Source organism: Rhinoraja longicauda, chromosome 6, assembly GCF_053455715.1.
Source record: "Rhinoraja longicauda isolate Sanriku21f chromosome 6, sRhiLon1.1, whole genome shotgun sequence".
In the NCBI taxonomy this organism is placed as follows: domain Eukaryota; kingdom Metazoa; phylum Chordata; class Chondrichthyes; order Rajiformes; family Arhynchobatidae; genus Rhinoraja; species Rhinoraja longicauda.
In genome coordinates this window covers 15,876,003-15,903,127 of record NC_135958.1, presented here as the reverse complement: position 1 = coordinate 15,903,127, position 27,125 = coordinate 15,876,003, and the positions used below count along the sequence as shown (strand labels likewise).

Here is a 27,125-nt window from a genome sequence, read left to right as displayed (position 1 = left end):
GGGAGACAGAGAGATGTGCCTGCAATCCATAATAAAAGAAATGCACTATGTTTTGCTGACACAAATTACTTCATGATCAGTGAGTGGCAAGAAGTGCTTCCAGTGTCATTAAAAAAAATAGCTGATATAAATAGATGAAGCAATTTAAGTCTGCATGTTGAATGGAAAACAGAATCAATACTTCCTTTGATTTTTAAGACTCTGATCAATGATGATTTTAAATCTGCTAGATAAAATTAATAAATATCAGATCATAATTGTGTACAACTTGCTGGTTAAAATATTAAATCATTGGTAGTCTGAGAATATACTGTGTTAATAATTGTTTCCTTTGTTTATCATAAAGGAAATTAACACGTAACGATTCTGATTCTTCTAGAAAGTCGCAGTGTAAAATTAGTTTCAATCTGTGAACTATTTAAATTATTGAAAATTATTGTCTCTTATCTCCACAGCAGGTTCCTAAACATCTATCTTTTCAGTCTTCATTATGTGGGACATTGGGAGGGAATGGAGTCAATGTCTATAGTACTTCTTCTATCAGGCAGCATCTCTGGAAAACATACACAGGTGATTTTTCGGGTCAAGACCCTTCGTCAGACTGATTGTAGGGGAATGAAGAAAGTTGGAAAAGGGGAGAAGTGGGACAAAACGTGGCAGATATTCGGTTGACACAGGTGTGGTGGTATTCTTGATAGGTTTGAAGAGTTGCAGATTGTAAAGCCAGAGGGAGGAAAGTAGATGGGGAAGGAAGGGCGAAAAGGGAGGAGAGGGTGTGTGGGAGAGAAAGGGGGAAGAGTTAGTTAGGGGTTACCTAAAATTGGAGAATTCAATGTTCACACCAATGGGTTGTACGCTTCTCAAGCAGAATATGAGGTGTTGTCCTCCAGTTTGCATGTGGCCTCACTTTGGCAATGGAGCAGGCCCAGGGCAGAAAAGTCAGTGTGGGAATGGGAACTGACCCACACTGTGTGGTTAGCAACCCGAAGATCCAGTAGGCCTTGGCGGACCGAGCGTAAGTGTTCAGTGAAATGGTCGCCGAGTCCAATGACGAGCGAGACCAAGCGTAGACTTGGTGTCCGTTTCGCAGAACACTTGCGCTTTGTCCGCCAAGACCTAATGGATCTCCGGATTGCTAACCATTTTAAGTTGCCTTCTCATTACCACACTGACATTTCCTGTCCTGGGCCTCCTCCGTGGCAAGAGTGAGGCCACACGCAAACAGGAGGAACAGTACCTCATATTCCACTTGGGTAGCTTACAACCCAACGGTATGAACATTCAATTCTCCAACTTGAGGTAACCTCCAACTAACCCCTCCCCCCTTTCTCCCCTATATCTACCCCCCTCTCCCCCCCCCCCCTCCTGAGCCACAACTGGATTCTTACCAATTTATCCCTTCCACCATCATTGCATCCCCTCCCCTGCTACTTTCCTCCCCCTGGCTTCACAATCCTCATCTCTTTAAACTGTTCTTATCTCTGGCCTTTGATCCAACCATCTGCCTGTCAATTAGACCCCCCCTCGCCTGGGTCAACCTATTACCTGCCACACTTTGTACTGCCTCTCCCATTTTCCAGCTTTCTTCTCCCCTGCAATCAGTCTGAAGAAGGGTCTTGACCGGAAAAATCGTCTGTCCATGTTCTCCAGAGATGGTGCCTGACCTGTTGAGTCACTCCAGCACTTTGTGTCTTTTTGTGTATTAGCCAGCATCTGCAGTTCTTACTAACTATCCAGCTAATCAGCTCAGCAGATTTCTTAGAAACCAAGCCACAAATTAGATTTCATAGCATCAGTTGATTTGGCTGAAACTTCATCCAAGTAGTTTAGTACAATTTGCAATATCTTCCATTGTGATACATCACACTTGTGCATCCCTTCGTGCTTTTTGCTGCCTCGCTGCTCCAATACACCTCCAGTGACTTAAAAATGGCAATTGAATGCTTCTAACGTAATAAAAGCTACAGAAGGCCTTGACCATGACCCTTTTGGAACCTCTTCACACAGGAAATCCAGATTCACACTGTGTTACAAGTAAGAAAATTGGGCGGACTGGCCAACAGGCAATAAAATTGACACTAGCAGAGTGGCAGTGAGTAGGCTCACAAATGTCAATTTAGGAGAGAGCAGCAGATTTGTTCTCCACAGAGTCGCTGCTACCCTTCTAAAATTTACTCGAGGAATCCCCTTAATTTGTTGCAAGACAAATTAACTGGAGTAATAAGTAACACTCAAAGTTCCTTTGAATGCTAACAAAGTTATACTGACAACATTCTGAGACTGCAAAGCAGAGCACTGAAGCTCCAATGGAAAGTTCAAACTGAGACCTTAACTCCAGGTTTAATGCAAAGTCACATGTGGTTGAGGTTGAGTTTCCCTGTTGACAGATATTGCAGGATTTCAGGTAGGACTGCAAATGCCATAATCATTTCATTGTGAATGCCCATCAACCTTTTTTTATTGGCTGTATTGCCAAGGTCTTGTTTTGAGCACGTGGCAGCAACTTTGCCATGATGTGGGCCCTGTGCTAGGTCAAACAGGTGCCTTGGCATTAGCATGGTAGTATGATCCTGATGTTCAATTTCCAGCTTTATCCATTTTAACTGCCAGGTTTTCTTCTTGCAACGCCAGGATGTTGCCATTCAGCAATGTATCAAGTCGATTGATGTTCCATGAATGGAGTGTCAGTGCAGCATCCAATTTTCCTCGGGCTAAGGTGTAATCAAAACAAAAGCCTGTAGATTTAGTTTCAAATGGTGGTTATTTGAAAACTCATTAAGGGTTCTTTATACGTCATGTATGTTTTCAGCATCAACAAATTTACATTTCAAACATAAGCATTCATCAAAATCAATGCTCCAATACTGAATGACAAAGCAATCAACCTGTACAAAAATAGTATAAACAAAGAACTGCAGCTGCTGGTTTACAAAAAAACGACAGCACAAAATGCTGGAGTAACTCAAAGTGGGTCAGGCAGCATCCCTGGAGACCATGAATAGGGACTCTCACCTATTTCTTCCTTCTCTCTCCACCTACATTCCTTTGTCTGACTTCACAATCGACAATGTTTCAATCCTTTTGTCTCACACCTTCTGTTTTCTCATCTCTGGTTTTTGTCCAACCATCTGCCTACTAAATGCCTCCCTCTCCTGTGTTCACTTATTATCTGCCACGCTGTCCTGCTCCTCCTCTTTTCCAGCTCGCTTCCCCCACAACCAGTCTGAAGCAGGGCCTCGACCAAAATGTTCTTCAGGGATGGTACCTGACCCGCTGAGTTACTCCAGCACATTATGTCATCTTTTTTGTGCAAAAATAGTGTAACATTAAATTAATTAATATTGCATGTTAAAACATTAGTTCCCACAAGTCATATTGTAACTAAATACTGCAAATTTTCATTCGAAGGTTTGGACTTCAATCTCTGTTCAGAAGTACTTACTTTTCTTATTTATGATAATCAATATTCAATCTACATGCTCACATTATGAGCTACCAAGAGTAGATTCACATTTATGAACATATTCTAATTTCACAATTATGCACAACCAACTTTTTAAATCTTTCCTTCCCTAAACATCAAAATACTAAATGATTTTGTCAGTTCAAATCAAATAAAATCAACAACTTTGCAGTTATGACATCTCAAAAGTAGTATAATATTGGGGTTTGACAAATTCTAAGGAGAGTCCTGGAATAAACAAACTTCCCAGAAACAGGCCCAAGAAAGCAACCAAAAAGCTATAGAGACCAATAGGGTTCAAAAGGGTATAAACACCTTTCTTATAGAACCCAAAGAAAAGTAATGATATAGCAAGACAAGTCAAGTCTACTTTATTTGTCACATACACATACAAGGTGTGCAGTGAAATGAAAGTGGCAATGCCTGCGGATTGTGCTAAAACTACAAACAGAATAGAATTTTAAAAAAATAATTTAAAAAAATAAATTAAAAAAAAGACAACATAAAAAATAAATTAATACAGTAAATTAGTCCTTGGTGATATAAGAGTTAACAGTCCTGATGGCCTGTGGGAAGAAACTCCGTCTCATCCTCTCTGTTTTCACAGCGTGACAGCGGAGGTGTTTGTCTGACCGTAGCAGCTGGAACAGTCCGTTGCTGGGGTGGTAGGGGTCCCCCATAATGTTGCTGGCTCTGGATCTGCACCTCCTGATGTATAGGTCCTGCAGGGGTGCGAGTGTAGTTCCTATAGTGCGTTCAGCCGAATGCACTACTCTCCGCAGAGCCTTCCTGTCCTGGGCAGAGCTGTTCCCAAACCAGATTGAGATGTTGCCGGACAAGATGCTTTCTACAGCCCTAGAGTAGAAGCACTGAAGGATCTTCAGAGAGACTCTGAATTTCCTCACCTGTCTGAGGTGGTAAAGGCACTGGGCTGTGAAGACTACAGCTCTTTTCTGAAGAAACATAGAAACATAGAAACATAGAAAATAGGTGCAGGAGTACGCCATTCGGCCCTTCGAGCCTGCACCGCCATTCAATATGATCATGGCTGATCATCCAGCTCAGTAACCTGTACCTGCCTTCTCTCCATACCCCCTGATTCCTTTAGCCACAAGGGCCACATCTAACTCCCTCTTAAATATAGCCAATGAACTGGCCTCAACTACCTTCTGTGGCAGAGAATTCCACAGACTCACCACTCTCTGTGTGAAGAAATGTTTTCTCATCTCGGTCCTAAAAGACTTCCCCCTTATCCTTAAGCTGTGACCCCTGGTTCTGGACTTCCCCAACATCGGGAACAATCTTCCCGCATCTAGCCTCTCCAACCCCTTAAGAATTTTATATGTTTCAATAAGATCCCCCCTCAGTCTTCTAAATTCCAGCGAGTATAAGCCTAGTCTATCCAGTCTTTCTTCATATGAAAGTCCTGCCATCCCAGGGATCAATCTGAAACACTGAAGCTTTTTAATATCTTTTAAATTATTAGATTAAAACAATTCAGTTTAGAGATACAGCATGGAAGCAAGTCCTTTGACCCAAAGGGTCTACGCCACCCATCGATGACTGGTATGACTGGATGGCAAACCAAACTCCTCGTATGTTGCAAAACATACATTGGCTAATAAATTATGATTATGATTATGATCACATATTGAAACTAGTTCTCTGTTAACAACTTTCTCAACATAGCAGTTGTGAGAAAGATAGATATATTTAAGAAACTGGACAATAAGAAAGAAAGGATAGGGTAAATGATACTGGAAGGTTTATATGGAATACAATTCTGAAAGTAATTCCTCCTGCTTCTGTTGTCAAGGGAGCCCCATCCCCTTTGTACCAACTGGCTTCCACAAAGTACAGAAAAGACTAATATATAAAAACGATCAGTGATATGCCTGATGACATATCACTGGGGAGATGAAATGTGGCTGAAACAAGAGCTCGTGGTCATTCAGGGATTTATGTAATTTGGTAAACTGTAATATAATAATATTAGAACAATATTAAAACATGGGACCTCCCAGGATATTATTGCTATGGAACTTGGCAGTAGAGATGAGCTGGACTGGATTGCAGGACTGGAAGGCCAACCAGAAATACTGAGATTAATCACAAGAGATGTGGAGGAGTCAGTGGCAATATAGCACAAGACGTTGCATAGTTTGAGTTCTTCCAACTTGGAAATGAAAATTAGCTCTAAAAACACATGTGGACATAATCATGATGCAGCTATTAATACCATTCACTTTCCATGAAGGGGCAGCTGCAGTCAGTCAAAATCTACCTCCTGCAGTAGAAGCTTTAGTAGAATAAGATAGTTAAAAAGGCATATTGGATGCTTTTCTTTATTAGAATAAACATAAAACATGAGATCCTGGAAATTATGTTAGAATTATTTACAAGTTAGACAAAGCAGGTCTTGTCAGCAAGAAAGCAGCAATTGTATTGAAGAGGTTACAGAAGAGATTTAATAGGCACCAGTATTGGAATTGGTTTATTATTGTCATGTGTACCAAGATATCGGCAAACTTTGTTTTGCTTGCTACCCAGCCAAATTACACCAGAGATGAGTACACCATGTTGTGCAAAAGAGAAAAATAAACAAAGTGCAGAAAATAAATGTGCAGCTATAGAAAAAGTGCAGATAGAAAAACGAGTGCAACAAGTTAGATTGGAAGATTGGTGATTCATCTTAAACAAATTAAGATGGACTGGGTTAAATTCACCTCTCTGCAATTTCTTGCAGTCTTGGTCAGGGCAGTTGCCATACCAAGCTATGATGCTTTCTATGGAAAGAGTCATTGGAGAGATGCCAAATTTTCTTAGCCTTCTAAGGAAGTAGAAATGTTGGTGTGTTTTCATGACCTTGTTGCACCAGGACAAATTGTTGTGGATATTTACATCTGGGAACCTGAAGCTCTTAATCATCTCCTCTTCAATGCCATTGATACAGATGAAGGCGTGTATTCACTGCTTCAAGAAGTCAATGACCAGCTCCTTAATTTTGATGACATCGAGAGATTGTTGTCTTGACACAATGCTACTAACTAAGCTCTCCATCTACTTCCTGTGCCCTGTCTCATTGTTAGAGATCTGGCCCACCACAGTGCTGTCATCTAAAAACATGTAAATGGAATTAGAGCAGAATTTGACTACATTGTCATGAGTGTTAGAATACCAAGACTTGGAAAAATGCATCAAGGAAATATGTAATGGTAGTCGCTAAGGCATGAATTGATTTATAAATCTAGTTTAGATATTTTAAAAATAATAATTTTATCCTGACATTGTTGGTGTGGATAGTAACAGAGAAACACAATGTGAACTTAATTGGAATTGGTTTTGGTTGCTGGTATTACATTAGGTGAGTTCTTCCTGAATAGTCGAGGGAAAAAAATCTGTTGCCTGTTTCTTTTTCCTTCAGCTGCTCACTGGAGTTTGTGACCAAGCATGCAGTAGGCAATCACAAATCTTGACACCAGCTCTGTAAGTTGCCATCAGAGTAAATGAACCAGTATTAATGCTGTTTCAGCAGAATGTCTGCTGTACCAAATTCTACACAGCAACACTTTTCCATTCAAAGTAAATTGCAAACACATGCACGGGTTTCATATGGATGATGAAGTCATCAGTAATATTTCATATTAATATCAGCAAAACAGAAACATAGAAAACTGGAGAAAATCAGCAGGTCAGATGCTTGAATCTTGAGCAAAACACAAAGTGCTGGAGGAACTCAACGGGTCAGATGCTGGAATCGCACTCTGTTTGCCAAGGCCTACTAGATCTTCAGGTTGTTGACCATTTTAACTCCACATCCCAATCCCATACCGACTTTTCTGTCCTTGACTTCTTCCATTGCCTGAGTGAGGCCATGCACAAACTGGAGGAACAGCACCTCATATTCTGTTTGGGTACCTGACAATTCAATGATATGAACATTGAATTCTCCATTTTCAAGTAATAACCTCCACCCCGGTATGCTCACACTTTTCTCCCACCATCTCCCAGCTCCTTTCCTCTCCTTCCATACCCAAATCCCCAATTTTCCTTTTATTTCCCCTCTTTTACCCATTCCCCTCTGTCTCCTTCCATCCTTATTCCTCCCTCCAGCTTTACATTTCACTTTTTTCCTTATCTGACAGACTTTTATCTTCTTTTCACATCTACCATTTATCAATCACTACACCCATCTGCCCTCTTATATATCCAGCTATCGCTTGTCAGGCTTTCCTCCATCCCCACCTCTTTTCCAGCTTTCTCCCCCCCTTCTTCAATCAGTCTAAAGAAGGGACTTGATCCTAACTTCTTATGTCCCAGATGCAATTTTATTGAAGTGTACGAGTATACCATAAGGATTCAGGAATGGATTATGGATACAGGATTATTTTACATTGTTGTTTGCTTTTTTTGTTTGGTGGCTGTTTCCAAGTTTTACAAGCATATGAATATGCAAATGTGAACATTTATTTGCATGTTAACAGACAACTCCAGCTGTTATCAGGCAACTGAACCATCCTATCACCAACTAGAGAGCGGCCCTGACCGATCATCTACCTCACTGGTGACCGTCGGACTATCTTTAATTGAACTTTACTAGACTTTATCTTACACTAAATGTTATTCCCTTTATCCTGCATTATATACTGTGGATGGCTTAATCATGGTTTGTAATCATGTATAGTCTTTCCGCTGACTAGATAGCATGCAACACTGTATCTCGGTTGGTGCATGTGATAATAAACTAAAACAATGTACAGTGAACATTGGGATATATTCATTGTAAACATGCATTTATTTCATAAAACAATGTGTCCATTGATTTTTATAAAATGTGTGTAATTCGCTTACTTTTGTAAGAATTATCCAATTTGTGGGAATGTTCCAAATTTCTGGGTGGTATGTATAAACTGCTGATCCCATTGAGGAAGTGAAATCTTGCTCATGTAATGTTTTTTTTGTTGTTATTCTATAAGGTATTCAGATTATCTCAGAGTTACTGATTAACAATAAACCTCTCTCTTACAAATACAGATGCCAACCAAGATTATAAAATATATAGAGGACCTTGGGCTTGTCTACAATATCTCTGCGACCTGTTGTGCTGCCAACCACAGACGAAAACAATTATTTTGCAAAGTGATAATTAAAATTCAATATGAAGAGCATGCAACTTATCTTCAAGTAAAAACTGCAATGGAAAGTTTCTCTGCTCGTGCTTTTCCTTTAGTGATCACTAATTTGACATTTAAATTGACATTTGAATCAGCTCTCATGATCCAATAACTGCAGCAGCAAGATTTGCACTCATGCCTTGGTTCTTTGGTAGATGGTAGATGGATAGATATGAAAGACTCTTAACTTAGAGTTCTCTTTCTAGCAGGTTAGTAAATAATTTAAGAAACAAAACCTCAAAGGCATAATTATTGGCTTAATGATTGGAGCCATCTATTCTTCCTGGGCAGTTCCTCGGGATTGTGGTTGAAGTGTCTGAGGAGGTCAATATGGGAAATGCAGCCTCGTCTATAGGGCAGAAGATACCCGATGGGGCAGTCGGGTGGGTAATTTGTGAGCGGGTGTCCTTCTGCCATTTACAAATCCCTTCTGCATGTTCCTGATGCATGTAATCTAAGTTCTCGATAACATCCCAAATGCTCCCGAGCAGTCAAGCCATATATTTCCAGGAGTCATAGAACATAAAACAGTAAAGCACAAGAACAGGCTCTTTGGCCCACAAAGTCCGTGCCGAATAAGATGCCAAGACCATCACCTATCTATCTTCAAATAACCTGTATCTCTCGACCGAGAATCAGGGGAGAGGGGAGACTAGAGATATGGTGATCAAGGAATGGTTCATTGTTGGCAGAGGGGAAGGTTACAACGAGGCGTACAAGCAGTAAAACTTAATCAGGCAGTTAAACTAGTCGAAGGACTAGGATCAGAGAGGAATGGAGAGAGAGGGAAAGCAAAGGTTATCTTTCTGCCCAATATTCATACCGTTATGTTGTAAGTTGCCCAAGAACAATATGAGGTGTTGTCCCTTCAATTTGCGTTGGGCCTCACTCTAACAATTCCTTGATCATTGTCTGCTTTGATCTGTCATTTTCACACTTTACCCATCCATATTTCTAGTCTCCCTCTCCCCTGACTCTCAGTCGGAAGAAGGGTCTCGACCCGAAACGTCACCTGTTCTTTTTCTCCAGAGATGCTGTCTGTCCTGCTGACTTACTCCAGCATTTTGTATCTTTCTTCGGTGTAAACGAGCATCTGCAGTTCCTTCCTGCTGCATGTAGGGAGGCCCCATTGCGCTTGGTACGAACAGCGGGCTGCCAGTGAGGCTGCGTGAAACCTGGAGTCCCAAGAATGAGGAGTGCTTCATCAATACCAAATGCCCCAACTGTCGCCATCGGGGGAAGAGCACTGGCCGGGAATATTTCCTTGGGGTGCAACTTCGGGAATGATGACAATGACCTATCTCAAGAAACAGCCACGGTATTGAGTTGTGAAGTCAGAAGTTAACTTCCCAGAAGCTGTCAGATCTGCTGAATATTTGCAGTCTTATTTCTGATTTTGAATTTTCATGTTCATTTCAGCATAATCATGAATGTGCTCCAGAAAAGAAAAGTTAAAATTTGTCATTTGTAAAGGTCAACCATGCCATCTCAACCCAGCACATTTGCAAAAGCGGAGATTTAAATCAGAAACATATTTTTCTGCCGTAGCATTTTGAGAATAGTTGTTACCTATAATCTTTTTGCTTCAAACTTCAAATTATCCCATTAAATTATTACTTAAAACTATTTCAAATCCGTACTAAGTAGTCACCCGTGTACAAATATACATTTTTTGAAAAAACATATTTTAGCCATTTTTATTCAGCTGTTTATTGGTTTCCTGTTATGCATCAACACGGCATGCACAGTTATTTCAACCCCCTGCTGTGCCAGATCCATTTGTTATACCTGTTTCCTTCACCAATATCATTGATTTTGATTGTAAATAGCTGGGAGTCCTTTTTAGGTTTATTATTGTCACGTGTACCGAGGTACAGTGGAAGGCTTTTGTTTTGCGCGCTATACAATCAGATCAGATAATGTTATACATAAATGCAACCAAGTCAAACTCTGAAGAAGGGTCTCGACCCGAAACATCACCCATTCCTTCTCTCCCGAGATGCTGCCTGACCTGCTGAGTTACTCCAGCATTTTGTGAATAAATCGATTTGTACCAGCATCTGTAGTTATTTTCTTATACAAACTCAAGTACAACAGGTTGAGCAAAGGGGGAACAGAGGGAATAATATAGGACTCGGCATTGTAGCTCATCAGTTCCATAGACAAAGTCCAACATCCACAATGGGTAGAGAATGCCTTAATGCTCTGGTGCTCTACTTGTCTCAGCTTCCCAACCTTAAGCTCCACTGGCTGCGCCACTGTGCCATTGACTTCCACTGGTGTCTTCATTCCACGCTTGTGTTTTGCTCAATATTCCAGTATCTGCAGTTTCTTGTGTCTCTGCAGTCCTTCCACAGATGCAGCCTGATGGCCGAGTTCCTCCAGCACTTTGTGTTTTGCTTAAGATTCCAGCATTTGCAGTTTCTTATATCTTCAACCTAAAAACAACCTATTTATGCCTTCTCCTTGTTTTCTGATTATCCTAAACCCACACTAACATGTTACCCTCAATCCAATATTTTGCTTAATAACTCCTTTTGTGTGACACCATCACAATGTCCTTACCCTTTCTACCATTCTCATATTTCCGCTTTCCTGACTTTGACTCTTGGATAAAGTTGCTATGACAACAACTATTTCTTACAAAAACTTATAGAATGTGGAGTGCTGAAAGAATCTAATGCTCCTCGCCTTCTGACCCTCCTCTTCTTCTTTCACAACTGGTCCTGCGTAGATCAGCCATGATTGAATGGCGGAGTAGATTCGATGGGCCGAATGGCCTAATTCTACTCCTATAACTTGTGAACTTGCTCTATGCATGTTCTCCCTCATTTTCCTCTTGCAGACTAATAGAGGCTACATTCTTCTGGAATTTTTTTGAGGATGTAACAAGTAGAATGGATAAGGGAGAGCCAGTGGATGTGGTATTTGGATGTATTTGGACTTTCAAAAAGCCTTTGACAAGGTCCCACACAAGAGATTAGTGTGCAAAATTAGAGCACATGATATTGGGGGTAGGGTATTGGTTGGCAGACAGGAAGCAAAGAGTAGGAATTAACAGCTCCTTTTCAGAATAGCAGGCAGTGACTAGTGGGGTGCTGCAAGGCTCAGTGCTGGGACCCCAGTTATTTACAATATATATTAACGATTTAGACGAGGGAATTAAATATAACATCTCCAAATTTGCTGATGACACAAAGCTAGGTGGCATTGTGAGCTATGAGGAGGATTCAATGAGGCTGCAGGGTGACTTGGATAGGTTGGGTGAGTGGGCAGAAGCATGGCAGATGCAGTATAATGTGGATAAATGTGAGGATATCCACTTTGGTGGCAAGAATAGGAAGGTAGATTATTGTCTGAATGGTGTCAGATTAGGAAAAGGGGAGGTGCAACAAAACCTGGGTGTGCTTGTACATCAATCATTGAAAGTAAACATGATGGTACAGCAGGCAGTGAAGAAAGCTAATGGCATGTTGGCCTTCATTGCGAGAGTATTTGAGTTTAGGAGCAAGACGGTCCTACTGCAGTTGTACAGGGCCCTGGTGAGACTGCACCTGGAGTATTGTGTACAATTTTGGTCTCCTAATTTGAGGAAGGACATTATTGCTATTGAGAGAGTGCAGTGTAAGTTCACCAGGTTAATTCCCGAGATGGTGGGACTGACATATGATGAAAGAATGGGTCGACTTGGCTTGTGCTCACTGGAATTTAGAAGGAAGAGAGGGGATCTTATAAATTAGAAACATATAAAATTCTTAGAGGATTGGACAGGCTAGATGCAAGAAAAATGTTCCCGATGTTGGAGGAGTCCAGAACCAGGGATCACAGTTTAAGAATAGGGGGAAGACCGTTTAGGATTGAGATGAGGAAAAGCTTTTTCACCCAGAGAGTTGTGAATCTGTGGAATTCTCTGCCACAGAAGGTAGTGGAGGCCAAGTCACTGGATGTTTTCAAAAGATAATTAGATTTAGCTCTTAGGGCTAAAGGAATCAAGGGATATGGGGAAAAAGCAGGAACGGAGTACTGATTTTAGATGATCAGCCATGATCATATTGAGTGGCAGTGCTGGCTCGAAGGGCCTACTCCTGCACCTATTTTTCTAAGTTTCTACATGTAAGTATAAATCTGTGCATGTCAGAATGGGGTTTTTTTTGGGTGGGGATTCTATTTCTCCATGCATGTTTTTAAAAATATATATATTTGGATATTCGTTTATGCCCGCTATTTGGCTCCTTTTCACCGAAAGATAGCACGGAACAGGCCCACCAACCCGGCACTATCTACCACCCATTGTCTTAAATCATTTTTTAATATTCTCAGCAAAAACATTATGACCTGATGAGCCAAAACATTATGACCACCTGCCTAATATGCTGTTGGTCCTCCGTGTGTAGCCCCATACGCAGCAGGGTGCGATGCACTGTGTATTGTCAAATTTTTCTGTGACTTGTGCCACAGTAGACCTTCTGTTGGTTCGGACCAGATGGGATAGCCTTTGTTGCCCTCGCACATCGATGAGCCTTGGGCGCCCAACACCCTGTCGCCGGTTTGTGGTTTGTCCCTCCTCAGACCACTGCCGGTAGCACCCCACAAGCCTTGCCGTTTCAGAGATGCTCTGACCCAGTCGTCTGGCCATAACAATTTGGCCCTTATCAAAGTCGCTCAGGACTTTACTCCTGCCCATTTTTCCTGCATCCAACACATCAACTTCAAGAACTGACTGTTCACTTGCTGCCTAAAATACCCCCCCCCCCCCTTGACAGGTGCCATTGTAACAAGATAATTAATGTTATTCACTTCACCTGTCAGTGGTCATAATGTTTTGGCTGATCTGTGTATACTAGGAGTAATTTTACAGTGGTCAATAACATACTGAACGTGAGATGTGGGAAACCTCCATCCGGAGAAAACTCGCGGGATCCCAAGAGAACCTGTGAACTCCAAACAGACAGCACCGGAGATCAGTATTGAACCGGGTCTCTGGCGCCATGAAGAAGATGCGCCACTCTGCCGTTGAATTCCACTGGTGTCTTCATTCGGCGCCAGTCCCTGTCCATTTTTTTGTGTGTCAGTCTTAAAATCCAATTCATGTTTTCTTTTGGAACGGTTCCATCTATAATCTTTATCTAGAACAGTGGAAGAAACGACACAACGTGTACTGCAGATGAGTATGGACCACTAAAAGCTCAACCACTATGCACAGGAATCAAACCCTCTTTCTTTCTTGTGTGCCTCTGTGACTCTTCATAATTAGACTTTATTATGTTTTCACAGATGTGGATGAAGTCTCATCTTTTGTTGAAAAAGCGGTGGAGAACAGCCTTCTTGATTGACATCGGTGTCCTGAAGTATCCTCCTTCCATGTTCTTCGTTCTACATTCAAGTCTTAATTATTGCCTGGGAAAATCTAAAGTGAAATACATGAAATAGGACGAGCCACTAAGTGAAGGTCTGGGATTTGCAGATTTAAGAAATTAAGATTGCAGACTGCCTGTTGACTGGTAAAATTACAAAGTCACCAGCTAGGTAATAGTGAGCGTAACTTCGTTGCTAAGTAACTGTATGACCCCCTGGATACTGATCGGTGTGGGCAATGAGCGAGTTGGGGAGAAGCAGGTGGGCTGAGAGCTTGGACAGAGGCGTGCAGTCCGATGGAAAACACGACGGGAAATGTCGGCCAGGGACCCGGTGTCCCGCGGGTGCCTTGTCGGGTCGGTCTGGCCGCCCGGAAAACAGACCTGTATCGCCCCGACCTCCCTACCCTGCGCCGCATGAAGATGGACGACGAAGTCAGCAAACTACCAGGGGAACACTGCCGGAACACCACTAAATGCGGTGCAGGTACCAGTGTGCTTCGACAAGGGGTGGGGTGGGGTGCAACAATGGGGAGAGGGAGGTGATGGAGGTATCCCGGAAGGGAATTGAGAACGAGATAGTCTTGATTTTGCGAGGAGGGATGGGTGGATGGTGATGGTTTGACAAAGATTTCCTGAGATACCGATGGCAGAGAACCACAGAAAACGCAGCGAGGGGAGGGGAGGGGAGGGGGGGGGGGGAGGGGGAGGGGGGGGGGGGGGAGGGGGAGGGGGAGGGGGGAGCAACAAGAAATGTTTACGGAAGACTAGGGGTTAATTAATATCAAAATTGCAGCTGGCCGACGATGTAAGGGACCACATTTTGTGAATCTAGTACAAGAAAACTCCCATTGTAAGAACATCAAGCGACGTTTAAACAGTGCCTGTCGCGTGGGGAGAATAAAAGGTTAGCCTGCTAAAGTGTGCCTATTAATTAACATGTAAAATACCACGAGCATGGAGCTCAGGATATTGCGACATACTTATTATGCCCCGCCACTACTTGGTGTCCAACCACAAGTTTATTGTTGCATTATTGGTCCCATTGCTATCTCCAGCTTAGATTGTATGTTGCTTGCTGATCTCCTACAATGGTGGGACATGTATATCCACAGCAAATTACCAAGGCTTCTCTGCCCCAAAGTATCTATACACAGTAAATGGCTTGATTGTAATCGTGTTTTGTCTTTCTGCTGACTGGTTAGCACGCAACAAAAAGATTTTCACTGTACCTCGGTACACGTGACAATAAACTAACGGAACAAATTTGAAACCTACACCACCTACAAGTTTAAAAGCAGCAGAAAAGTGGAAACACCACTGTCCACACGTTGCACATTGTTCTGATTTAATCATCTATTGGTGTTCCTTTATTGCTCATGAGATTTCCTACATGATTGCAATTTGGGAATAAGTTCATCACATTAAACAATAGCAGTACCTGATAAGGTGGCTTACCCACAGTCTCAAAGCAGTTTGTGATAAGCAATATATGCTCGCTTTGCCAATGGTATCCTCACCTGGTTAGAAGAATACAACAATAGCTGTTATTGAAAATGTATATCACAGTGTGCCATGGCAGAATGTTCAGTTTAGGTTTATTATTGTCTCATGTACTGAGGTGCAGTGAAAACCTTTCATTCATGCTATGCTATCCATTCAAATCAGATAATATTATGCAGGAATACAATCAAGCCAAACTCGAGTACATTAGAAAGCACAAAGAGATAGATAATAATAATAATAATAATAACAATGTATTACATTTATATAGCGCTTTTCATACACTCAAAGACGCTTTACAGGGATTTAAAGAACATAGGGAAGTGAATAAATAGATAAATAAGTAAACGAACAGAGAAAGGAGACAGAAGGTGAGGTGACATTCAGTGGTTGAAGGCAGTACTGAACAGGTGAGACTTCAGTGATGTTTTGAATGTGGTGAGTGAGGATGAGTCTCTGACGGTTTGGGGTAGTGAGTTCCATAGGGTGGGAGCAGCGATGGAGAAAGCCCTGTCCCCCCAGGATCTGAGTTTGGTCCGGATGGGGGGGGATAGGAGATTGGAAGCAGCAGAGCGGAGGGTGCAGGTGGGAGTGTGCCTGTGGAGGAGGTCAGTCAGGTAGGATGGGGCCAGGTTATGGAGGGCTTTGTAGGTCATGAGGAGGATTTTGTACTGGATTCTCTGGGGGATGGGGAGCCAGTGGAGTTTGTAGAGGACGGGGGTGATATGGTCACGGATCGGGGTGTGGGTGAGTAGACGGGCAGCGGAGTTTTGAATGTATTGAAGTTTACTGATGATTTTTGAGGGTGCGCCATAGAGGAGGCTGTTGCAGTAGTCCAGACGGGAGGTGATGAAGGCGTGGATGAGGGTTTCTGCAGCTGTGGAGGAGAGGGATGGACGGAGACGGGCAATGTTTTTGAGGTGGAAGAAGGCTGTCTTTGTGATGTGTTTGATGTGTTTGTCGAAGGAGAGGGTTTGATCAAAGATGATTCCAAGATTCCGGATGTGAGGGGAGGTGGATACTGGGAGACCATCAATATTGAGGATGAAGTTTTGGGTGGATTTGGTGAGCGTTTTTGGACCAATGATGATGATTTCAGATTTGTTGCAGTTGAGTTTGAGGAAATTTGATTGAAGCCAAGATTTTATTTCAGTGATGCAGTTTGTCAGTGTAGAGTGTGTGGTGGTGGAGATTGACTTGGTGGAGATGAGGAGCTGGATATCATCGGCGAAGCAGTGGAAGTTGAGACCGTGACGGCGGATTAATTGACCAAGGGGGAACAGGTAGAGGATGAAGAGGAGGGGGCCAAGGACTGAGCCTTGGGGGACACCTTGGGGGAGGGGAGCGATGGGGGATTTACAGTTGTTAATGGAGATGAACTGGTGCCTGTCAGAGAGATAAGATTTGAACCAGGATAGGGCTGTGCCGGTGATGTTAAAGGAGATATATAGTTCTCAGCATTATTTCATTACAGCTCCAGAGAAAAAGTCCAATGACCACATCGAGGTAGGGGTCATTGTTATTAGTCACATTGAAACAAAATACGTAAATGAAATGAATTAAAATTCCCTTAAATCAGTGTGAGAAGCTGATATGTTTTGGAGCTTCTACAGTTGCACCGTTGAAAGCATACTGTTGGGTTGCATCACAACTTTGAGCCCTAGATTATGGGAGAACCATTCAGAAGCCTGATTACAGAGTGGTAGAAGCTGCTCCTGAATCTTGTGATGCCCGCTTTCAAGCTTCTGTATCTGCTGCCGACGGGTGTGAGAGAAGAAGGAAGGAATAGGGTGGGAAAGGTATTTGACTATGTTGGCTGCTTTCCTGAGGCAGCAGGAAGTGTCCATGGAGTCAATGGTAGGGTGTCTGGTCTGTGTGATGGATTGGGCTCCATCCATAACTCTCTACAATTTATTGCAATCTTGGGCAGAGCTGCTCCAAAGCCAACCTATGATGGAACCCGACAATATGCTTTCAAGGGTGCATCTGTAGAAGCTCCAATACATATCAGCACACTGATTTGAGTGGATTTTAAGTGCATCTTATCCACTTCTTTTGTTTCAATGTGACTAATACAATTTAAGCAGCTCTCAGCTGAGAGAAAACTGTGGTACTATCCTAACTGCTAGTCATTCCTCTGTTCCTGTTTTTATATGATTGGGCTAGAAATTAATATTCTCAATGTAGATTTATGTACAATCCAAATAAATTTCTTTCTTTTCTTTGTATTAGATGATTTTTCAGATACATCTTTTACGCTGTTTGATTATCCCAAATCATCCCATGCAGCATTGGTGAGTATTTTTCATACGAGTCCAAGTTGGGTTTTCTGTAACATTGTTATAAATGATAGAATTGACATTTGAGATTATTCACTGTCAAAATCCAAGGTATTGATGATAGGATCAATCTTAGTCTGTGCAAATGGGATAAGATGACTCACAAGTGAACATATCAGTCTCCCGAATCAATCACCTCTTTCCCACCCCCTTCCCAGAGTTGCTGCCATGTTAAGAGTTGCTACTCTTAACTCTACCTCATCTGGTTATTCTGACATTGTATTTTTTTGCCACTATTTCAGATTGCACTTCAATCTCTGCATCATTCTGTTGTTTTGCACTCATATTTATTGTTGTTATGTATCATTTATCATTATTATGTATATTGTTTATTCTATGATCTTCATGTAAAAAGGACTTTCATATATGACAATAAACTAATTCAATCTATGTCCAGGATCACCTAAAATCATGATGTGTTTTGATGCTTACATTTTATTAACCCAGTGAAGACTGCAGATATAGAACAACAATACCAACAAAAAACTGCAGTTAATGGATTATAGCAATACATGCATTGTTAATGAAATGCAATGTTATCGTCACAGATAATGCCTGACAGAAAATAATCCACTTCCAAGCCAAACATCACTCATTACAATCTTGCTGCTGTCTTGGATATTAATTTGTAATTACCTGCATATAAGAAGTAAGGGTATGCCAGATTGACATCTCAAGCTTGTTATGTCTTTCAGTAAAAGAAGACTGATGACTGTTTCTACTACACCTCTTTTTACCTGCCTGAACCCTTGATATTCCTTTCACTCAATCGAATATACTCAACAAATGAGTATCACAGTTCCTCCCCCCCCCCTCCCCCCCACTTCCAGGATAGAATTTCAAAAGAATATAGCCTTTTAAATAAAGACATTTCTCCTTACCTCAGTTGTAAAAGACCCCCTTTTCTGAGACTGCTCTCTATTTCTAGACTGTTTGACCTGATGAAGTAGTCTGTTAATTTCCTACAAATCATATTTTTATCAATGATTTCATCTCCCACTCTTCATATTTCTCCCCATATGACCATTATAGAAATCATCTAGAATTATAGAAATCAATCTAGTGAAAGTACACCAATGCTACTAAATCTTGTTTAGCTGCAGAAGCCAAAACTACATAAAAACCAGTTCCACTGAAGAATTCCAGAAAAAATAAATATTCCTGTAATTCAGGGTACACTATCATAATCTCACAGTTTAAAATAATTTTTTATATTCTTCTTACTGACTTGAATTCCCCAACATCACAATGTAACAACCATTTTCTTGGCATTCAACCTGACTATTTTCATTTGAAGGTCCCCCATATTCCTCTCAACTCATTTTCCTGCCAGATTTTGCTGACAATCTGTTTAAACATTAAAGGAAGTAAAATATTTTGTAAATTGCTAAGAGCAAAGTTCTAATTTTAGGGCACCCCATTAGTAATAGGCTGGAAAATGTTCTTATTCCTTCATTATTATCCATTTTTTAACAAACATCCAGGTTGATATATTAGTTTTAACCCCATGATCCCTTAGCATATGCAACCACCTTTTGAATTATTTTTCAAATACAGTCACAGTGGGACAAGACTTTGCTGAGACCGCACTGTGTTTGGTTTTGGTCATCCTGCTGTTGAAAGGGTGTATTTAAGCTGGAAAGAGAGATTTACGAGGATGTTGCCAGGACATCCTCTTAAATTCTCAGCACTCTTTGTAGCTTAATGGTAACTTTCCTATAGCAGGGTGTCCAAAACTGAACACAATACACAAGTGTGGTCTCATCAGCTTCTCTCATAGCTGCAATATAACATCCCAACTTCTATATTCCATTGGCTGACTGATGGTGAACATGTCAAAAGCTTCTTTCACCACCCTATCTACCTGCATTGCCACTTTAAGGGAGTGAAATACTTGTACTCCGAGAATCCTTTGCTCTACAACACTTTCCAGAGCCCTACAGTTACTTTGAAGGTCCTGTCCTGGTTTGACTTCCTAAAATGCAACACCTCACACTTACCTGAATTAAACTCCATTGGCTATTCCTTAGCCTGAATACCCGGCTGATCGAGATTCTGCTCTAATTCTTGAGAGCCAGCTTCACTGTTGACAATACTGCCTATTTTAATGTCACCAGCAAACCTACTAATCATGCCTTGCACATTCTCATCCAAATCATTAATATAGATGACAAACAGCAATGGCCCAGCACCAATCCCAGAGGCACACTAAAAATCACAGAACTCCAGTCTGACAAAGAACCTTCCTCCACCATCCTCTGCTTCCTACCATGAAGCCAATTCTATATCCAAATAGTTCGCTTGGGAAAGCAGTTGGAGTTTCAGTTGAACAAATCACCTGAAAGATTATATCCTCAATATAGCACCGAAGTGCCATCCAAAGTTGATGCGGTCAAACATCTACAGTGGGACATGAACCTATGACCTCCTTGCTCTGAGAGGAAGATTGATGTTGCTGACCAACAGCTAAAACTTGATGAGAGAGGTTACCTCCATGAGCGCTATTTATCACAATTATTGCAAAGAATTTAAGGAGATTTGGGATCAAGTTGTTAATTGACAACTTTGATAAGCCTTTATTTAGCAATGATATTTGTTGCAGTATCTGCAAAGCAAATAAATGCTTTCTTAAAGAAAATCTTACCACATCTTAAAGCAATGTAAAACACATTTTCTTTCCATTCCTCGGAACGTTTAGAATTGTTATGCTTGTCTCATCCAGTTATTCACCCATGCCGGAGGATCACTGAGAATAAGTGACAAGTTTTCTCCTGATGGAAAGCGATATACAATTCCTAGTATTCATATTGAGAAACCATGGAGTCACTACAAGTCTTTGATCACTGAAACCTCAAAGGACTGGTCTCACTTTGTATCAGAGTGTGGGGAATTTGTGCTTCCCAAGAAGGACCCTAAAGGTGAGCTTTAGATTGCACAGTTATTGTAATGTAATTTCCTTTTAATCTGCAGTCAATTTACACTTTAGAGTACCATCATTACCGAAATCCTGAGAAGCTCAAAGCTCTACATTATTTATTTATACTAGCTTATTAGTGTGCTGTGTTAGAATGCATAACTGTAACCTTCTGTGACACACTGCATCATGGGGAGCCGCAGTAGCTACGGCCAGCTCCTTAAACAAATAATTTGCCCTTTATTCCACTCCCACTAAGTCACTGAGTTTTAATCCATTACTCCTCATAAACTCCTTTTGCATCTCTTTTCTCCCAATGGTCAAATCTCATTCTTTGCCCTGATGTCTCCACTTCCTAAACCCTTTGCTATTCTGACTTCTATACGCAGCTCCCTCACTGATGAAGGCCAACATGTCAAAAGCTCCTTTCGCCACCCTCTCTACCTGCAATGCCATTTTAAGGGACTTATATATTTGTATTCCGATTCCTTTGATCCCTTAGGAACACGTTGACTTTTATTACAGAGGACTCAACTGGAAAAGTGGGTTTGTGTTACAGAAAATAGAAATAAAAATGGCTTATCAGGAAGGCAACCCTTTCGGAATATGGATGTCACCTGCATTTCATTCGTTCAATTTTGGATCAGTTATTTTATTGCTAGACTTCGAGTTCTAAAAACAAATCCAGGATTGTAGGTGTCATCATCCATAAATGGAAAGGAGCAAAGGCATTGATCCTGACAAATTATCTTGAGCATCGTTTGAGCATATTTTGTGCTCAACCTTGAAAGATACAATTTCCTCTGCAGCACTAGGTTAATTCCCGGAATGGCGGGACTGTCGTATGTTGAAAGGCTGGAGCAATTAGGCTTGTATACACTGGAATTTAGAAGGATGAGGGGGGATCTTATTGAAACATATAAGATAATTAGGGGATTGGACACATTAGAGGCAGGAAACATGTTCCCAATGTTGGGGGAGTCCAGAACAAGGGGCCACAGTTTAAGAATAAGGGGTAGGCCATTTAGAATGGAGATGAGGAAGAACTTTTTCAGTCAGAGAGTGGTGAAGGTGTGGAATTCTCTGCCTCAGAAGGCAGTGGAGGCCAGTTCGTTGGATGCTTTCAAGAGAGAGCTGGATAGAGCTCTTAAGGATAGCGGAGTGAGGGGGTATGGGGAGAAGGCAGGAACGGGGTACTGATTGGGAGTGATCAGCCATGATCGCATTGAATGGCGGTGCTGGCTAGAAGGGCTGAATGGCCTACTCCTGCACCTATTGTCTATTATCTATTGTCTATTCCTCAAATCATACAATCATAGTTTTATTATAATTATTAATCTATAAGGCATTGGTGAGAGTACATCTGAAAGATTACATGCCTTATCTGAATAGCAGATCTTCCTTTTACAGAAGGTACACTGGTTCAGTTCATGTGATGCAGGGGTTGTTCTGTGATGAAAGACAGCAGAGCTTTAGATAAATAAGAGATGATCTTAATGAATGAAACATAAGATTCTAAGAATGGTTTGACAACACAGATGATGAAAGGATGTTTCCTTTCCCTGAATAATCAAGTCTGGTGATAAGAAATGGGATTGGTAATTACAGCACTACACAATTTTCTCAAAAGCGAAGAGTGTTTTATCGCTATTTCAGAGTATTTTGCATCCCACTGGAACCACGACAATGCAATTTCTGACATGAGTTGCACTTGCATGTCGAATATGATTGATGTCTCAGATACATATCACTTCCCAAACAATGTATTGCAGAGGAAATTTGACGTTATTTTGAGTCATTTCCAGAACAACTAATGTTTACCTGCATTATGCTGACCTAATACCTCACTGAGTAGTATAAGAAAATAACTGCAGATGCTGGTACAAATCGAAGGAATTTTTCACAGAGGGTGCTGCCAGACCTGCTGAGTTACTCCAGCATTTTGTGAATTAATACCTCACTGAGGTAAGCCAAATTACTTACCATCTATCCTTTGATTCCCCTACCATAGTACCGACCCTTTACCACAATGGCACTCCACAATCTTACCCACCCCCAATCTCCATGCTAATTCAATGATTTCTCTACCTGCTCTCCAATTATAAATAACTTTGATTCTACAGTGATTCAATCCTTGAAGCTCCCCGAATGAAATCCCAATCTCCAGGTATCGTCCCCAAGCAGACCACAAAATTTATTATTGTTAACCGTATGTTTGTGTTGTCATTTGTGAGCGGAGCACCAAGGCACATTCCTTGTATATGCACATACTTGGCCAATAAACTTATTCATTCATTCATTCATTCATTCATTCATTCATTCATTCATTCATTCAAAAGCTTAGTAAGCTGAAAAGCCACACTGATCTCAGTTCTTGTTAGCCATGCATGGCAAAATCCCTCCCTTCAAACTCGATGGTTGGTGTGGAATCTCAGGACTGAAGGACCTGTTTCCATGCTGTATCCCTTCAAGCTCTCTAATGGCTGAACTCCTCTTCCAGGCATTGAGCCTCTACCACCTCGTCAAACCCCGACCTTCTGATAACATGGGCCCACTACTTGTTGACCCTGATCCTTATGCCAAAGCACCTCAACATCCGAAGCCCCAGTGGATCCTCTGATAGCCAGTCCTTTTCACCCCACACTATTCCTCACACCATGGACCCAGCCACATTTTTCTTCAATTTGGTGTGGAACAATAGCTCTGGTAGCTGTGGTTTTGGGCCTTGAACCTTGGAGGCTATTGATGTTGCAGCAGAGGGACCACCAACAGTGAAATCCCCACTAGGGTTCTATACACTACTTGTAGCATGCCTTAAATGGTGCATTACAATTCTAACTTCCTATTTAATGAATGTAGCATTTTGAATTGTAATGGTCAATGCAATTTAATAAAGATATTATATACAGGCTGCCTCCACAGGTTATGAACGCCTAAGTTATAGATATCACTACATATGAATGAGTTCCCATAACGTTATTAAACTAAAATGTCAGAAGTAAATACATATGTTCATTTTTATGATGGCAGAACTAGTTTCCTTCCTCTCCCCACTTTTAATAATTGTTCATTCTTCTCAGTCTTATGTACCTTTTACGTCATTTGTAGAATACCGTGGAGGTATGCTTACTATATGGAGTCATTTTTGTGTATTTTCTAACTTATGGACATATATAAAAAGAGAATCCCATTGTTATCCAGGCTCAGTCCATATTGACACTCTATAAAAGTTCAATTTAATTATACATTCTCTCTGGCATCCGTCCATCTGCGGGAGATGATGGTGCAGCTTGGCGTTGTCCTGCTTGGAGAGGGGGATTTTTCATCTGTGGTTACATTTCCATTGTCCTGACAATCCAGTTGCCAAGCTGGAGAAGTTTCACCTTTTCGTTTTGTTTCTTGAGTACCTGGTTGATGTCTGCTTGTCAGGAATTGAACTTCCCTAATCCCCGTACACCCATAGAGGAAGGCAAACGTTGACAGGTCAGTACCTTCTTGGCTGGAGGCTGCCCAGCCTAAGGCAGGTGATAACTGACCAGTACGATGCGAAGATCCTTTCCACCGTCGGAGGTAACCATGGCACCCATGCTCTACGTCAATCGAGCTAGACTTATAACCTGTAACTGCTATCTCCTGTGGGTTTTTTTCCTCACTGTGCCCAGCAAGGATGAAGTGTCCTCTCCATTTGATTTGGCCACTGAGCCTGGGAAGGTAAATGGGAATACAAACTTGCACAGCATCTGCATCCCCCTCTCGACCTGATAGGCTGATTCCAGAGGAATGGCGTGGCTGCTACGTCTGGGGCCTACTCAGTTGCAGGAGTTGCCATAAGACGAACGCACGAGGGATCAGCCGACCGTCTCTACGGGCTCCAGCTCCAGTGCCTTTGGCTCTCCTGAGTCTTACCCACTAGGCAGCAGGGTGCTATTTAACCCATAGTTGGGACCTGGTTGATGGACGTCAGCCTGCACGTCGCATCTGTGGGAGCTAGAGATCCCCACGCAGTTTAACTTGGGACTGAAGGTGGCCACGAGGAGGCACTGCGAGAGTCTTGATGATGCAGAGGTTATGTACGGGCTGAAGGAGGCTTACGCACTCGGCTCCCTTTTTCGCAAAAATTGCTAGCCAGCAGCATCTGGATTTGTACCAGGGCACTGGACACTTGCAATACCTTGTGGCTCGCGCCACCAACACACTTGATACATTAGTGTGCGTACATATAGTAAGCTTAATATTTTGGATTGGTCGTTGACAAGCTTTTTTCCCCTTTTTGTTAGATCTACACTACTCTGGCTACGCAACCAGATATTTGAAACCCAACATTACACAGTCCTGGAAGGTAGAATCAAAGTTCATTTATTTTCTCTTTGTTTTCTTGCTATACAAATTCCTTGATGGTATTTAACAGTGTCTATTGCACATCTCCTTTCAGTGTTATCTTCAATCGGAGCCATCAATCAGCAATTATGACCAGAAGCCCATCTCAGTCAATACTCTGTAAGTTTTGATAAAGCCTATTCCTTCAAATTGTTGACATGTAATCTTATTAATTATATATTTGTTCTTTCCTTCAACAGTAATCGATACAGAAAATGGTCCACTCCATTCAGGTACTTGCGTTTGTTCTTTACACTGTATCACTGTCATTTTTCATTTACATTCTTCACTTTATGCTGACTAGGGTGCAGCAGAATGATGCCTCAATTATATTAACATGATATAACAATGTCACCAACACTTCAGACAATGTTGAAAGTTTATTAATTTTTGAATGATCAAGGAGAAAGAAAGAGGAATCACATACATTCAGAGAATAGCATGAATCAGTACTTGTAGGAATTTGGCTGGAATGACAGTTACATCAGCAACTTATCCACTACCTTGTACATCCACGTACTCCACAACCAGCACAGCATCTAAAAGATACAATGCAGGATCTCTTATTGTGCAAGTGCATTTTGGTTAGAGTCGGTGCTGGCAGATCTAGAAGTGGATCTGACCTGGAAAGATGGTACAAAATGGGACAGACCAGGTACCAGGGTGTCTAGATGCTGCGCTAGAAGCCTTGATATTGGAGCAGCGAAGTAGGACAGATGGCTTCCCTTCACCTTCCAGATGTCTATTATCCACCCGGCCTTTACTTTGGCAACCTTTTTTCAGAGTGCAGTGCATGGCCGGGTATTTTGCTTTCCTAGCCATTTCTGGACTTCTAACTGAAATTAGCACTCTTCCAATAGCCATACCATTGTGATAACATTGCACAATAATAGTAAGAAATACAAAGCAACGTAAAGAAAAAACATTAATGAAATAATGATTAATTGACTTTTTTTCAAGTCACATATTTTCGAATATGGTTTGTAATGTTTATGTTGTGGAGGATTTTACTTTGCATTATGGCTAGGTAGATGTTCTGACAGGGTGCTGAAGTGGTGAGGGACAGTTCGTGAAGAGAGATTTGGGGTTCTGGTTTCCAGTTTCAGACTCGTAAATTCTGCATGGGCAATTTAGGTAGAAAAGGGCTGCATTGGTTGCTTCCTCCTTTCCTTAATTTGCTCCTCGTGCTCTTGCTCCATAGGTATTCATGTTATTGTGGTAGTAAAAGGCATCTCTGAGGTTGGCAAGTTAGAACTGACCATGAGCTGTCATAGAGCTGACCGTGGAAAATTTTGATAATCAAAAAACTGAGAATGTTGGAAAACTGAAACAAAAGCTGAAAATGTTGAAACTCAAGATACTTTGTTAGAGCTAGAAAGAGAGAAAACGCTAGTATTCAGTTGGAGACAACTTGGAGATGGGGTAGCTAGAAAAATGGGAATATATTTAATAGAGTGAAGTGGAGGTTGCTTTACCCTATCAGATGGTGATAAGCTGTGATGAAGTTATCTAGCTGGTAGCTTATAGAGAAAAAATAGACAACACAAAACAAGGAAAGTAAAAGCTGTGAAATACACAAGTGTGGGAAATGTCATCTGGTGCAATGAGGAAAAACTGAGCTAATATTAACAATGAACTAGTTAGTTCTGATACAAATGGAAACAACAAATTAACTGAAATGGTTGAATTCAATATTGAGGTCTGGTAGGCTGCAAAATGCCCAGACACAAGATAAGGTTCTATTTTTCAAACTTATGTTGGATCCTGTTGGTACAGTGCAGGAGTCCATTGAACTCCATTGTACTGAATGAGATGGAGAATTAGACTGGCAGGCACTATGATATTCACAGATCCTGAAGGGTTGCAGAGAGGGGTGAAGGATGTTTGATATTGATTAGGACTGAGAAATAGTTTTTCATGGTTACTACATGACTGCTCAGGCTATGCGAGGCCCTCCTTAAAGCTGTAGGTAAACTAGCAAAGTGACCCTCTACCCTCTGT

At 41.5% G+C, this 27,125-nt stretch overlaps 2 protein-coding genes across 2 annotated transcripts in view; both read left to right on the top strand.

Moving 5' to 3' along the window:
* The window catches only part of LOC144594697 (uncharacterized), a 34,294-nt gene extending 27,798 nt beyond the window's left edge, over nt 1-6,496 (top strand). Inside the window, exon 4 of the mRNA XM_078401539.1 lies at nt 6,342-6,496. Within this exon, the coding sequence (XP_078257665.1) occupies nt 6,342-6,496 (155 nt within the window). The remainder of the gene's footprint in view (nt 1-6,341) is intronic.
* The window catches only part of LOC144594810 (sperm microtubule inner protein 8-like), a 35,573-nt gene that overhangs the window by 6,044 nt on the left and 2,404 nt on the right, over nt 1-27,125 (top strand). The window contains exons 3-8 of the mRNA XM_078401687.1: nt 13,912-14,478; nt 17,727-17,788; nt 20,556-20,751; nt 25,025-25,086; nt 25,180-25,244; nt 25,325-25,357. Of these exons, the coding sequence (XP_078257813.1) occupies nt 14,289-14,478; nt 17,727-17,788; nt 20,556-20,751; nt 25,025-25,086; nt 25,180-25,244; nt 25,325-25,357 (608 nt within the window). The 5' untranslated portion in view covers nt 13,912-14,288. The remainder of the gene's footprint in view (nt 1-13,911; nt 14,479-17,726; nt 17,789-20,555; nt 20,752-25,024; nt 25,087-25,179; nt 25,245-25,324; nt 25,358-27,125) is intronic.